Source organism: Kwoniella pini, chromosome 2 (genome assembly GCF_000512605.2).
Source record: "Kwoniella pini CBS 10737 chromosome 2, complete sequence".
NCBI classification, from domain to species: Eukaryota; Fungi; Basidiomycota; class Tremellomycetes; order Tremellales; family Cryptococcaceae; genus Kwoniella; species Kwoniella pini.
Genome location: NC_091717.1, coordinates 2,137,525 through 2,151,398, shown reverse-complemented (window position 1 = coordinate 2,151,398; position 13,874 = coordinate 2,137,525). Strand labels below are relative to the sequence as shown.

General features: G+C 38.4%; 7 protein-coding genes across 7 annotated transcripts; 2 read left to right on the top strand and 5 right to left on the bottom strand.

The window, feature by feature from the left end:
* Positions 1-1,276: 1,276 nt before the first annotated feature.
* Positions 1,277-2,874, top strand: I206_102135 (uncharacterized protein; the record flags this gene model as incomplete). The annotated part of the gene is made up of 6 exons (XM_019158471.1): positions 1,277-1,322; positions 1,402-1,637; positions 1,716-2,021; positions 2,081-2,153; positions 2,221-2,508; positions 2,579-2,874. 6 exons carry the CDS (start codon positions 1,277-1,279, stop codon positions 2,872-2,874), a joined length of 1,245 nt encoding a protein of 414 aa, XP_019008217.1.
* Positions 2,875-3,421: 547 nt separating this feature from the next.
* Positions 3,422-4,531, bottom strand: I206_102134 (uncharacterized protein; the record flags this gene model as incomplete). Its single annotated transcript, XM_019158472.1, has 1 exon — positions 3,422-4,531. The coding sequence occupies one exon, from the start codon at positions 4,529-4,531 to the stop codon at positions 3,422-3,424; it is 1,110 nt and encodes a 369-aa protein (XP_019008218.1).
* A 754-nt stretch (positions 4,532-5,285) lies between these two features.
* I206_102133 (uncharacterized protein) lies at positions 5,286-6,020 on the bottom strand (the record flags this gene model as incomplete). The annotated part of the gene is made up of 1 exon (XM_019158473.1): positions 5,286-6,020. The coding sequence occupies one exon, from the start codon at positions 6,018-6,020 to the stop codon at positions 5,286-5,288; it is 735 nt and encodes a 244-aa protein (XP_019008219.1).
* An 811-nt stretch (positions 6,021-6,831) lies between these two features.
* On the top strand, positions 6,832-8,037 carry I206_102132 (uncharacterized protein; the record flags this gene model as incomplete). The annotated part of the gene is made up of 1 exon (XM_019158474.1): positions 6,832-8,037. One exon carries the CDS (start codon positions 6,832-6,834, stop codon positions 8,035-8,037), a length of 1,206 nt encoding a protein of 401 aa, XP_019008220.1.
* Positions 8,038-8,820: 783 nt separating this feature from the next.
* Positions 8,821-10,160, bottom strand: I206_102131 (uncharacterized protein; the record flags this gene model as incomplete). The annotated part of the gene is made up of 2 exons (XM_019158475.1): positions 8,821-9,738; positions 9,825-10,160. The coding sequence occupies 2 exons, from the start codon at positions 10,158-10,160 to the stop codon at positions 8,821-8,823; spliced, it is 1,254 nt and encodes a 417-aa protein (XP_019008221.1).
* Positions 10,161-10,652: 492 nt separating this feature from the next.
* On the bottom strand, positions 10,653-11,912 carry I206_102130 (uncharacterized protein; the record flags this gene model as incomplete). The annotated part of the gene is made up of 1 exon (XM_019158476.1): positions 10,653-11,912. The coding sequence occupies one exon, from the start codon at positions 11,910-11,912 to the stop codon at positions 10,653-10,655; it is 1,260 nt and encodes a 419-aa protein (XP_019008222.1).
* Positions 11,913-12,322: 410 nt separating this feature from the next.
* On the bottom strand, positions 12,323-13,379 carry I206_102129 (uncharacterized protein; the record flags this gene model as incomplete). The annotated part of the gene is made up of 2 exons (XM_019158477.1): positions 12,323-12,516; positions 12,596-13,379. 2 exons carry the CDS (start codon positions 13,377-13,379, stop codon positions 12,323-12,325), a joined length of 978 nt encoding a protein of 325 aa, XP_019008223.1.
* Positions 13,380-13,874: the final 495 nt, after the last annotated feature.

Genomic DNA, 13,874 nt, shown 5'->3' with positions numbered 1-13,874 from the left:
TATGCATGGCATTTTATCCTTTCACTCATCGTCATTCTCGTTGAATTTTTAAAAATTAATCGTGAAGGAGGAGGCGTTCATAATTTTAATCAGATACGCATTTTTTCTTTTTACTCGATTTCAGGGTATAATTATCCTACTGAATAAAATTTAGTCTGAAAAGGAAAACGGTAATTGGCAATTGGTATTATTCGTTGTTATCTGATAGCTAGCCAAGGAAGTAAGGAACGATTAATGACCACTTGGATACTTTTAGTGCGTGTTCTTCCGGACCGTTATTTCGCCCCCCTAAGAGAGAGATCTGGAATAGGATTTGAATCCGCGGTCGGGCCCTATGAGCCGAAAATACACTTCGCCAATGCTTTCTCCCCCCTTGCCCCTTTTTCATATAATTGAACATAACTTTTAATTCGCTTCCTTTCTCTATGGGTGGGAAATTAAGCGGTATCGGCCGTAGTTATCTGATTAGAACAAATCGAATACCATTCTGATCATCTGACCAAATTTGCGTCCGGCTCATCCCGTCAGTTTCCTTTTCTCACGAGACGGATAATCAGTCACAAGGATATATTTCTTTATCTGATTAGTCAACGGAAATCACAATTCACCGATCCTAATACATGACCACCATGCACAGAAGGTAGTGGAGCCAGTTGTGAAAGGCCAATCCTGAGGGGGGTTCTCACTTTATGAATTTAAATACCTCTTCACCTTGAGTAAGGATTTACGGCATCAAAATACAAAAACCAAGGAAAAGGGGATATACGAAAATAGCTTTTAAGAGATGCTCCAAACGAAGTAAACGAGGTCTCTCTTTCTCTCTTTCCTACGAAAAGGTTAATCAGGCACGTTCTTCTTTAACCCTTTTTTACGCCATGTAATTATATTTCATTATTTTTTATTTTATTTTCAAATCGTGTATCAAACGAACGTTAGCGTATCTGATATCGGGTCCGATAATGCGATTTTATACTATTTGAAGGAAAAATTCGGATGGGATTTAATCAAATCAGATAACAGTCAAAAAAAAATCATATCGGCTGAACAGGATGATTGAAGAAGAAAAGCCTTAGGCCGTAGAAAGTGGAACAAGAAAACATATCAAGGTGAGGCATTTTTAAATATTACATACTTTTTTCATATCTGATAAAAAAACGATATTGTCTAAAAAGACAGGTTGATTCTCGAATCTCTTCGCAACAAATCATTACTGAATTTGCTTCAAGTCCAAAAAGAATTACTTGAAGTGATTTACTAGGAACAAATATCTTTGAAGATGGGTCACCAGTATTTCAACGTACCCATTTTCTTCATCGTCTTCCGTGAGTACATAGCTTTGATATAGTACCTGATATAATCCACAGGTGAAGTTACTGACCAAATTCCTTACGGATATAATAGGAGAGACGATCGAAGCCGCAATCATCGTATCGGTATTGCTTTCCTTCGTTGAACAATTGATGTTGACTGGAAAATTGTCGTCAAGCAGTACTTCTATCGACGATGATAATGCTAGTCCCACCGATAACTCGGATAGGCGAAGGAAATTGATTAAAAGGATGAGAATTCAAATTTGGGCCGGTACCGCTGTTGGATTCTTATTGGCCTTAGCTATTGGTGCTGCTTTCATCGCGGTGGTGAGTAGTCATCATAAGTTCAAATCGGTATTCAATGCATACGCAAGGTTGCGAGACTAAAATGTTTCTGCAAAATAGTTTTACACCAAGCTCAATGATTTATGGGCAAAAACAGAACAAATTTGGGAAGGTATCTTCTCGATTATTGCTGCTATTATCATCTACGTTATGGGTATCGCTTTCTTAAAAATGGATAAATCAAGAATCAAGTGGAGATTAAAGCTTGCTGCTGCTTTCGATAAATCACAAGCTAAAATGCAAGCTTCTGCTGAGGAGACTGAAAAGGATAAGAGAGAAGCTAGAAGTGGTAAATGGGCTTTATTCATTTTACCGTTTATCACCGTTTTGAGAGAAGGTCTTGAAGCTGTAGTCTTTGTAGGAGGTGTAAGTTTAATTACATATCTATTTTCGATTACACGCAGCTGATTTACTGTCATCATTAGGTTTCCCTTAATGTCGAAGCTGTTTCCATTCCCATTGCTGTCATTGTTGGTATCATTGCGGGTCTTGTCGTTGGTAAGTTCACTCAAGTCAATTTTCCCTGAAAATCAAAAAATGTTGACTACAACATATCGAAATACAGGTTACGCAATTTACCGAACTGGATCTACCGCTACCCTACATTGGTTCCTTGTTGGATCAACCTCTTTCCTTTTCCTAATCGGCGCAGGACTCTTCTCAAAGGGTATTGGATTTTTCCAATACTATCGATTTGCTAAAGGTGTAGGTGGTGATGTTGCTGAGACTGGTGATGGACCTGGAAGTTACCAAGTTGCTGGTAATGTTTGGCATTTGACATATGGAAATCCTGAGACCGGTTCCCCAACTACAAATGGTGGTTGGCAAATTTTCAATGCTATTTTCGGTTGGAGTGAGTCCCCTCCCTATTGTGTGATATTCTATACTTGCCTAATATAGATTACTGATAAAGTGGAGTATAGATAACACTGCTACTATTGGAACTATTCTTGGATACGTATTCTACTGGATTCTTATCATGGTTACCCTTATTTACCTCAGATGGAAAGAAGGTAGAACAACCTTTAAATACCCAACAACAGAAAATGGTAAAATCGCCTGGGCTACTAAAGAATCAGCAGCTGCTAAACGAAGAAACGCTGGAAAAGGTCTTGAAAGACGGGTCTCTGATAATTCTGGCTCAGATGATAAACATACCAAGACTGAACCTGAAACACCTGGTCTCAGCGGTGTTCCTCACCTAAACGAGACTAATTAGACCATAAGAAGATAATGAAGCTCTTCTTTGAAAGGGGGCCTACTGCATAGACTACTTGGCGGATCTTGGAGATCATCAACCTGTCCGGTAGTCTCTTCTATAGTTGCGGCATTATATAGATGGCGTATGAAATATAAAAGTATGCATGCGGTATGAAGCAACAAAACCATCAGTAGATTTTTTGGGAACAACAAACCAAACCTGGCCAACGCAAATCAGCGACAATCATGAGTTCCATTCAGAAATCAATCGAATCCCAAATGACTTTCGTCATTGACTGCTGCTTGCGACGTTCCTCAAAATTTACCACAGCTATTACATGATCCAGCCTCTTGTAAATCTTTGAAGGTAACATGATCTTCCCATTTCGACACGTATTCCGCGTCTAGATCATTCCCGTAATGTCGCTGTTCGAGTTCTCTTAATTCCTTGATCTTTCTTTCCATGATTTCTCGAATCATCTCTTTGATTGTCTGAGCATGTGGCACACAATATACAATTTGTATTCTGGACTTCTTACCAGCTTGAATGGTATATCTTGAAGGGTTCATAATGCTTGACAAACATATTTCCAATAATGATTAGCAATTTCTCTCGCTTCTTGTTCAATTAAGGAGTCTACTGCAATCGTGTCCATGGATCCATCTCGCTGGTCTTGACGAAAAATATTGAGGATTCGGAGTTTACCATCGATTGGTCGATATACCTTCTCATCACCTAAATAACCATGGATGGTCTTGACTCCACCAGATCTGACGGAAAGACATTTATCGGACAGCTTGAGATACTGGTCGAAACGGTAATCCATACAAATGTACAGAGGTCGAATGTGAGGATTTAGAGCATATTGGAATTCTATGGAAGTTGGATTTTTCAACTTGACTTGAGTGACAACATTTTCATCAGATTTTTCTGACTCAATCTTACGTTTAGAGATACTTTTGTCCTTCAAATTGGAGTTTGAATCCGTTACAATAGGAGGGCCTGTTGAGGATCTCGAAGTTTGTTTACTTGGGCAAGGAGAAGTTCTCTTCCGAGCATGCTGTTTAATCCTAGTCTGGATAATGGGAACCTTAGTCTTATTTTGGGTAATGGAAACTACTGTAATAGGACTGAATAATCCTTTAATACTTTCAGCAGTGAAGATAAGTGTATTTACTTTAGGAAATAACATTCTATATCGTTTAGGTTTAATATTTGCACGACTTGAATAATTTGATTTATTTCCAATAAGATGAGAAAATTTCAATATTCCTTCTAAATCAATAAACTCTAAAGTCTTGGTATGGGTAAATGCTTCTACTTTTCGACTATAATCCCAATTAATGTTTATTTCTGGAGAAGTGAAATCACAACGTGATCGCCAATGTGAAGTCCTTCCAATTGTGGATGGACGTAATTTAATGGCTCCAAGAAGTAGTGAATCTACTATTTCACCTTTGATTCGGATATGAGTGTAAGCCGGAAGGAGAAATTCATCGTAATGAGGTTCTTTGAGCTTGAAAATTAAAGCTGGATTGACTTCGTATAATTCCTCCTGGATGAAGGATATGATCTCCTTAGGTAGAAGATGGATTTGATCAAGTGGATCGGATGGAGGAGTCATGATCTGATCATTGGCTTCCTTCTTGGAAATTGCGTTGGTGTCAGAAGGCATTGTGATTTATAAGTAAAGAGCTAATTGTTGCGAAGGGATTGATTGCTTGAATGAGTCAAGATGATGATCGTATTTTTTGGTATAAATGCATAATGGAGAACGGTTAAACATGGAAAGTACTGGATGGAATCCAAGTTAGTCAAGCTGACGTATCCTCGAGTCACTAGTGTGTGCGTATCCTAAAACATATCAAAGGTTGAGTCAAGTTGATTGTATTGTACAGTATGGCAAAGTTATCCGCCGAAGTTGCGCCACCGAGGACAGTACTTGAGTTGATTCGCTTACACCGTGATTGACTCTGATTCTGCTAACGCTGCGACGAAGCGTAAAGAGAATCGATTGGCTCGGGTCTCACTCCAAATCGCAGCTACACCTTGAATGCACAACTACCCATCTGACAGCCTACTAAAATCTACTCAGGCTGATGTCTTACAAAAATGGTATTCCATCTAGCATGAGATGCAGTCGAGCTCGAATATCTACGACGACAGATGAACCGAAAGGAATGCATTTCTGGCTTGAACAAAACCTTCAGCTTCATGCCAGAGAAGATGCGGATGAATGCCAGTGTTGAGGGCAAAAGTAGAGTAAGCGGTATAAAATATGTATTTCATATAAGATCTCCCATGTGATGATATTCCTTTGCTTTACCTCGATCTATGGTACTTCCAAATATGTTGAAGCTCGTATGATCAAATCTGTATGATTTTGAATAGACGATTAAATTTTTTCTTGATGATCGTGAATGCTTTCTTTAACCTTTACAACCACGTACAACCCAAAGCGGATCACCTCTCATCCATCCACCTTTTCGTAGCTCTAATATTTCTATCTTATTCCATCCACTCCAAGCTAAATAATCAGCTACCATCTTCAATCTATCTTCTTCACCAATCTCTACCCATTTTCTAATAGCTTTTGTCGGGAAACATCTATTACTGATTATTAAATGAACTGTACCATTTGTCTTAGTTTGATCTCGAAGACTGGATAGAACTGATAATGGTTGAGTAAGGTAATCTATTGATACTGTACATGTCGTTGCGTCGAAAATATCTTGAGAGTTCTCATCATCTGGCCAACCTGAAATTGTAGGATCGACATTTAAATCTTTAACAGCGTATTTCCCTTTTAATATAGGATTGGCTTTCATCTCTTGATCATTCATTCCTATTCCAAAGATTTCTATCGTGTCATTCTTAATAGCTTGTTCTACAGAAGTGGGATAATGACTAATCCAACTTGTACATAAATCTAATATCTTAGATCCCTTTGAAATGGGCAAAACTTCGGAAAAATAGTTTCGAAGTGTATTTATTGCTTGATCGTCTATATGAGTAACGAATCTTGGTTGAGAATAGAATATATTATCAGAAGATGAATCCATAGGCTGTAGGTCTTTGGATGAATATGGGAAAGGTGTTGTAGATGGAGACGATGGTGGAGAGTATGGTATTTTTCTCCATGAGGGGGATGGTGAAGTTGACATTGTACGATTATCAGGCGGGGTTATAAGATATGCAAGTCCAAAGATTGAGGTTGTAAATGGATGTGAAGTCTTGCCGATAGCTCGAAATGAATTCAAGGATGTGAACAAAGTCATCTGATCATGTTGTGCGATAATTTAATAAGTCATAATTGAGGATGAGATATGTACCAAAGATACGATCTCGATGGAATTCCTAGCTGGTCATCTGAAGTGGAGGTGTGGGCCGATCACCCGGAAGCAATTTCACCCTGGGCCTTTGGCTGAATGGTCTGATAAATGATCTTTTAACAACCATAATGTCCTGTTCAGTTTTATTCCTTAACTTGGGATAAGCATACATGGTTGAAATAGACTAGGTAAGAGAAAACGACGAATTAATCTTCACTTGATGGTGGATCCGAACGATCGAAAACATACTCACCTCCGAGACACAAACACGCTAGAACTTCCAAAGGTATACAGCTTTGAACGATCAAGAAATCTGTTTTCACGAACTGTCAAACCAATGTTCCGAAAGATGTGAAACAGGAGAAAACACGGTAGAGTTTTGCATCAAAATCAGATAAGTGTATAGCTTTTATTTGGGTTGGTTTTTTTGTTGGTTCCGTATACAATAGACTTATTACATTTATTTACCCCTTTGATCCGCAGCTAAGTTGTAGTCCACACAACTTTATTCTTACTTACTCTCTGTACAGCCCCGATCATGAATTGCTGAATTAGCAGAATAAGTATTTATCCGCCATGCGCGAACTTATTGAAGACCGTTCTTCCCAATACCCTATCTTCATCTTTCAAGCGTTTTTGAAAAATGGTTCCCGCAATATTCTTACCATTACCACAAAAGCTCATTTCCCCTAGGCTAAAAGGTAAAGCTCAATATCATCCATTGAGCTTACTTCAAAATATATGTAGTTTACTCACTCCTAGAGAACAGTATTATATGACATTATGTTCGTATGATTTATACAGGAATATAACTCCGATCATGTATGAAAAGCTTAAAATCACAAAAGATTATACTACTTCGATTTTCTGTGGTCTAAATTACGATGAAAACACTCAAAGAATGGTTCAATCAGATAATATTACTCAAAAATCGGTTTTTCCTCAAGTTCCTATGGTCAAAATGATACCTAAATTGTTACGCAAATTTACGTTGACATTTGGAAATTCATCTCAAACGAAAACATTTTATACTAAAACAGAACTTTTAAATATGGTCCAAACTCTTATAATTGATGATCCTGAAAGCCTTAATAATTTAGCTCATTATTTAAAACCGGAATGTAGTGAAACAACACATCTTTGTAATCGTAATGGTTGTTTATTAAATAATTCAAAAAATCGTATATTCAAAAATATTCAAAATATATCTTTTACAGAAGATGTACTTAAATATTTATACTGGATTCAATATGATTCTAATCAACATGGTGAAACTGTATTTGATATATTAAATACACTTGGTTGTATGCTTAATCCGAAACACCTTTGTGTTGTATCACCAGGTCCGTATCATCCTTATATGGAGAATATTGGTACTATATCACCGTACATTATGGAGAGTTGTTTATCTCAATGGCAATTAAACTCAATATCAAGTCACGGCTTCCTTTTTAATATTCCTCAAACGATTTGTCGAACTATTGAAAAAATCACAGCTTATTTACCTACTCATATTTATCCATGTAAGGAATCAGGTCAATATCTTTGCCAAAATAGATGTCAATATTTAGTCATGGAAGAAACTTTACTTAGTATATTCGACCTCAATCATTTGGGAATTGATAAAAACTTGGAGAAATGTCATGTTGTTTTGGTTGGAGCGTCAAATATGTCATTACTCAGGTGCCCTGATGAAATGATCGTTCTTTACATGCTCCAGCATTCACGACTCAAACCTCTCGCTGAAATACTCAAGCGCAATATCAAGGGTACTAGAAGAGCTTTCTCCAAATTTCAGATGATCAAGCGAGATGAAAGTGATTATTGTGTATGCTGTGGAGAACGATAGGGAGATGACATGTCATATATTTCAAGGACAATAGGGATCAGTGATTGGATTGTTGTAATATACATAAATGCGAAGATCGATCAGTATGAACGAAATTGATCATATTATTTACAGTAGCTCAATCAACACGCCCTTTTCTGTTTCTATGCTCAAATGAAGATGATGCGGGGCTGTAATAAGATTTGAACGTTCTTAAATACACATGCTGTGCGTCAACCAAATCGAGTTGGAATCATTGAAAAGCCATATAAAATTCAGGGATACTACAACAGTACATTAACTCTTCGCTCTCAATTGTCAAGGTGGAGCGATTCAATCTGAATGTCAACATTTACATGATACAACCAACTTTCTTCAAGATGTGAGAAATATATTATTCAGTGAACCTTTGATGTCTTATTTAATTTGGCCAAATCTGCATCGCATCTCTAGTCGATCAAAGGTCTTTAGGTTTCTCTAATTAGGTTGCAGTTGATTTATCACTGAATGGCCCGAAAGATTGCTTCACAAGATGGAGAATATATTCTTGAACCGATCATAGATGTAAAATGTATTCTAAAAATCTTTGCGAATGATGCTGACTTTGAAGAGTAAAAGAGACAGCGTGAGCAGGAAAAGGTTATCTAGTCAATCCACCATTTATAAGATAATCTCGCTGCTTATGGAGTGACGATCGACTGTTTTCAGTAACTTACATGAATACATAGCTTGCGTTGACTCGACATAGTATAAATATATATTACAAGCTGATCAGATTGGCGAGGGCTATTCGATCTCGAAACCTCATTTTGTCCCGCAGCAAACGCATGGTTCAGCTTCATCCAGGTTAACTACTTTCAAATACTTTTCAAACCATCCTGACATTTTTCTTTCCGTCCATCGCTTTTCCGCAGCCTTCATACAAGTTTCCATATCATCCTCACCACTAGTCTGTTGCCAAAAGATATCTTGATAAATCGCCATACCTGTATCGATGATTTCTTGAATTTCAGGGATTTTACCATTGAAATCTGGAAAAGCAATTTCGATGATTGACCTCTCATCTCTTCTAGGATGAGCACAACACCAATAATCCATATCAACATACCAAGCTATAAATGCTGCGAGTGGTGGATATTCATCTTTGAGATGACTAAGCGGGCCAATGGTTTCATGAATGTCACTAACGTAAAGTTTGTATTTCGGTCTGGCGTGACAACAAGGTAAAGGATATTCGTTCATTTTATGCCAAATTGAAGTTGTATGATTCCATTCACCAGCTATATGTATTATAGCTAATCCAAAACCTTCATCATTTGCATGAAATCTATCTCCCGCTCTACTATCATAGCATACGTTCTTGCAATCCAAACCCTTCTTCAGTGCCGAAGCAATCAGATCAGGTACAAATTCGCCATGATGAGCGCAATGAGGATATATGGCGGGGTGTATCAGTAGCTCGAGACCCAAAGCGATGTTTTCGACATTGTTGAATATAACGGAAGGATTGTCGGGTAATGAGGTAGAAATGAGACCCATAGCTTGGGCAAAGGGTGACTTGTTGGCGAACTCAATTTCGACTTGCTTGAACCATGCTTTGTGTTCATTGCTGAGATGCTGAGCGATATCCATTGCGGAATCGTAATCGGAGATGATCAGGCTTTTCACCAAATTAAGGGATCTCATCTTTCGATGGTGAGAATCAAGATTTATCTTGTAAGACTGACAATTTACGGTATTCAGCTTCTGTACCCTTGGTAGGGGATAGGAGATTCGTCTTCGTTGTACAAGAGAATATGGTTACTCACTTCATTCTTGTTGTCCTTGTTTGCTTTCCACTCTTGCTCCTCGAGGACCTTATAATCTATACCATAGAATATTTGGTAGCTGTTATCTCCGTTTACTTCAATCCTCTCATATAGGGCTGGAGCGAATAGCTGGTTGAATTGGGAATTGACGAGTAAGAGTTTGCAAAGAGTATAAATGTCTACTGATTGAGCGATGTGATCGTAGAGATAGGCTAATACATCGGACGGAAGGGTTGTAAGGTCAAGAGAGTATGCAATTGATGTATTGTTCTTTTTCTTGTTATTGCTTTTATTTTTGTTCTTGTTCTTATTTCTATTCGCCTTACTTCTTGTCATTTTTACCCAAGATTAATGATCAGTTGAATAATTTAAGATTGTGATGAGAAAGAAGAAAAGATGGATAAGAAGAAAAAGGGAAAGGTGTATAATGCAAATGTTACTTTATATACTGTATGCATAGATGTCAGTGCGCTGTCTGGAAGAAAGGCGGTTGATGGCATTGATGACGAGAGTTGACGTGTGTATCTTCTCAGTAAATGATCCATCAAGTATTATCTCGTCAGCTCAGAATGCACGGTTATGTCACTTTCAATGGCGAGCACAAATAGAGGTCGTTGAGCGCACTATTCTTCAGCAAGCAACCAAACCATCAACAAAGATGACAACGAATGTCTGTATATACAATACATAACATGGAGTTTCAAATGGGTATATCAAACTACATAAGGAGAATTTTTGATGACAAATTCCTTGTGACGTTAGTCATTCTTCCGTCAGATTAAAAATCGCTATTCAAGTTTTACCCTTCATTCAGAGCACCGGGAGATATCAAGTCCTTTCCCAACAGCAGACACAGGCTTCCGCCTTGGCTGAGCTGGTCACCCTGATGATAAACGGCTTCTTGTTGTTTTCAAATTGCCGATCGAGGTCGTTCCCTTTCTTATATTTCGAATTGCTTCCAGAATTTTTACCATTAATTTGACCTTCTTCATCGATATTCTCGTCCAATACGTCACCTAAACATGACAGGTTGATGATTTCTCCTTCTATCAAAGAATTCTCTTTGTTCTTCTTGGCGGCGGATCGAACGCACTCTGTCATCTCTTTGAGCCTAATTGGGCATTGGCAAACCCCTTGCTCTGTCAAACCGCCAAACTCGTCTCGCGGATTGCAATGTCCACATTTTTCGCAAAATAATCGGATTGTAGGACAGGTTTGGGGAAACCAGGGGAACAAAGTTGAATTATTCATACCGTGCCAGGTAAAAGATATAAGCTGAGACTTATATTTGTTGATCAAGAAACCAATATAATCATCAAAACCATCTTCTTCAGGGTGGAATTTGGCAGAAGGCTTCCAGCTGAAACAGACATGTTTAGGACGAAGTGAGCCAAGTTGTCGAGTAATCTCGGTTTGACGAGGCTGAGTTTCGCAAGCGCAATCGGGGTAGAATTCTCGCGAATTGAGGAACTTGAGGCCAAAAGCGAGAGATTCGACTTGACAGAATGGCTTGAGTTTTGACTTTGCAGGCGAATCGCTATAGGATAAGATGGCAGCGATGGCTTTTCCTCCTTTCCAATCGACAATTTTAAGCGATTTGACATGTTGAAGGTGTTCGAGCTTTCGTTGAGAAGCATCTTCAGATGTCAATCCAAATTGCCATTTCCCTTTTTGGGTCTTCTCGTCATGTGTTTTATTATGTTTACCGTAGACAACTGTTCGCTTTCCATGCTCTTGAGGGACTATTGCGGCTTCTTCTTCATCCGAGTTCTCACCTGAGGAATGATGTATATCAGAGTCGGAACAATCGCTGGAGGGATCATCCATTGTTAAATCGAGACTTCTAAATATTACACTAGTGTTATCCTGGTGCACAGAGAGCTTGCGATATAATTTAGGTATCAATTGGGTGTACCAGTCTCGAGATACTTGGATAAAGCTGAATACATCTTCTTGGTCGTAATCATCAACGTAAGAAAAGATTAGGTTGATAACCTCTCTGGGAAATGAAGAAAATGGGATTGTTTGGGTTGATTCGGGTGAAGGTCGAGATCTCTTTTTAGTTCGTTTGCTTCGCTTGGGCGCCATGATGTACGATCAGCGTATTTGATAAGTAGCGGGGTATCTGTGGACGTCCTCAGGTTGAGACAGAATCAAGCATCTATGGGTGGTATTATGGAGAGGCGAGAAAGCGAATACGGTGGAAATGAGGGTATATATACGATAGAGCAGGTAAATAAATGTATATTTATCTGTCTTAGTGGTTGATACAAGCTGACGTCAACTTGAGGGACCAAAGCATCCTTTGGTGATTAATTAAATCGTCATCGCGTCCGTGCGTATTCATGACTTGATCAAGGTACATAGTTGTATGGCATTATTGATACCCATAAGCAGAAGGAAAAAGGTCATGTTTGTCAAATCGATACAGCAACGTGAGCAGGAAATAGCCTAACTCTTGACTTAAGCGCTCCTCACCTTCATCACTTTCGCAGAACCTAGGAACCGATTATCGCCTTTGCATCATGCCATTTATCAGCCTTCGCCCAATCCTCTTCTTTTAAAGTCTCCTTTTTATTCCATACTTCTTCAACAATCCTGTTCCAAGACAAATTGGGCATACACTTCAGGCCTCGCAATTCCAATATGATACCTTTTTGTGCATCTCCAGGATCTTCAATAGATATTGTCACTAGGTTCGACGAAAGCTGAACAAGTCAGTAAAACCTGATCGTTATGATATCCACATCCATCTTTGATCGTGTCCGTACTTCTGTCAAGTAAAGCGCATTTATTGAACTGGTATATCAATTTCTTCGATTTAGGTACAGGTCCTAATAAAGATCTTTGTAAATTAAGCCAAGTCAATTGTTCTAAATTCCAACCTTGAGTTAAATATGTAATTACTTCTTCAATACACGAATGTAAATGTAAAGATATTTTACAATTTGGATAATCTAATACAATTTCTCTAGGATTCAAGTTATATCGCAATGCTCGTAAGATTGGTTGAGAAGGAATGTTATAAGGAGAAGAACCCCATGAAGATGCATTATATATATCTGCTAAACCCATAATTGCTTTAGCCGATAGATGAAGTATTTTTATCGATGTAAATAGGGTGGATTCGGTATTGGGAAAACAGGAATGAATTCTTGGAGAAGGTTTTGATTTATCGAGAGCTTGAGATAAGTGTTCAGCTGAAGGTAAATCATTTATAATTAAGCTTTGGGTATATTTGAATAATCCTACCTTACTTATGCATCTAGACGGTCTTAGTGATATGTGAGATTTTTGGTCTGATCCAGCTAATACACTTTTCACATTTCCTTTGTTGACGTTAAGTGTTCTATATAGTATTGGAGCGAAACGGTCGTGCATCTCCAAAGAGCATTGTATGAGCTTGTGTAATACGGACTGAGGCAGATTATCGAAAGCGAGGTATAAGAGGTGAACGATATCGGAAGGGAAACGATTCAGATCGAAGGGTGAGTCTTGATAGATAGGAATTTTGGCTGCACCTGATTCTACAGTAGGGAAAAGGATCAAAGTCATGATTCTGTGGTATGCTGAGAATAAGAAGATTAAATTGACGATGTGTAGTACGAAGCGAAATGAAGGTGATGCTGTGAATCGGGAGTCTAATGGAGCAGTCTTTTCTTTTACTTCTATCTTTCATCAGTCCATTGAATTTCTACTGATTAAACCCTGAACGATCCCATCTTATCTGATAAAAAACACGAACAACTTTTCATAACATTCGGCCGAATTGGCGAGAAAAGCGCGTCTCATCGCTTGGATCCGAGTATCTCCGTCAATCACAATCAACATGATATCGACATCGAGGCTTGGCAAGAGAAAGAAGCTGTAAACAAGGAAGTAGTTCAGATAAATCTCCTGGAAGCAATAGGGAATTGAAATGCAAAGTAGATGGGATCAAATACGGATTCACTAGATGAATTGCGTACTGAGTCGTTTGAGAAATCTCAACGGCCTTTCGAAACCAAATTGTTCGCATTAATAGCTCATGCAAAATGTATGAGCTTCTTA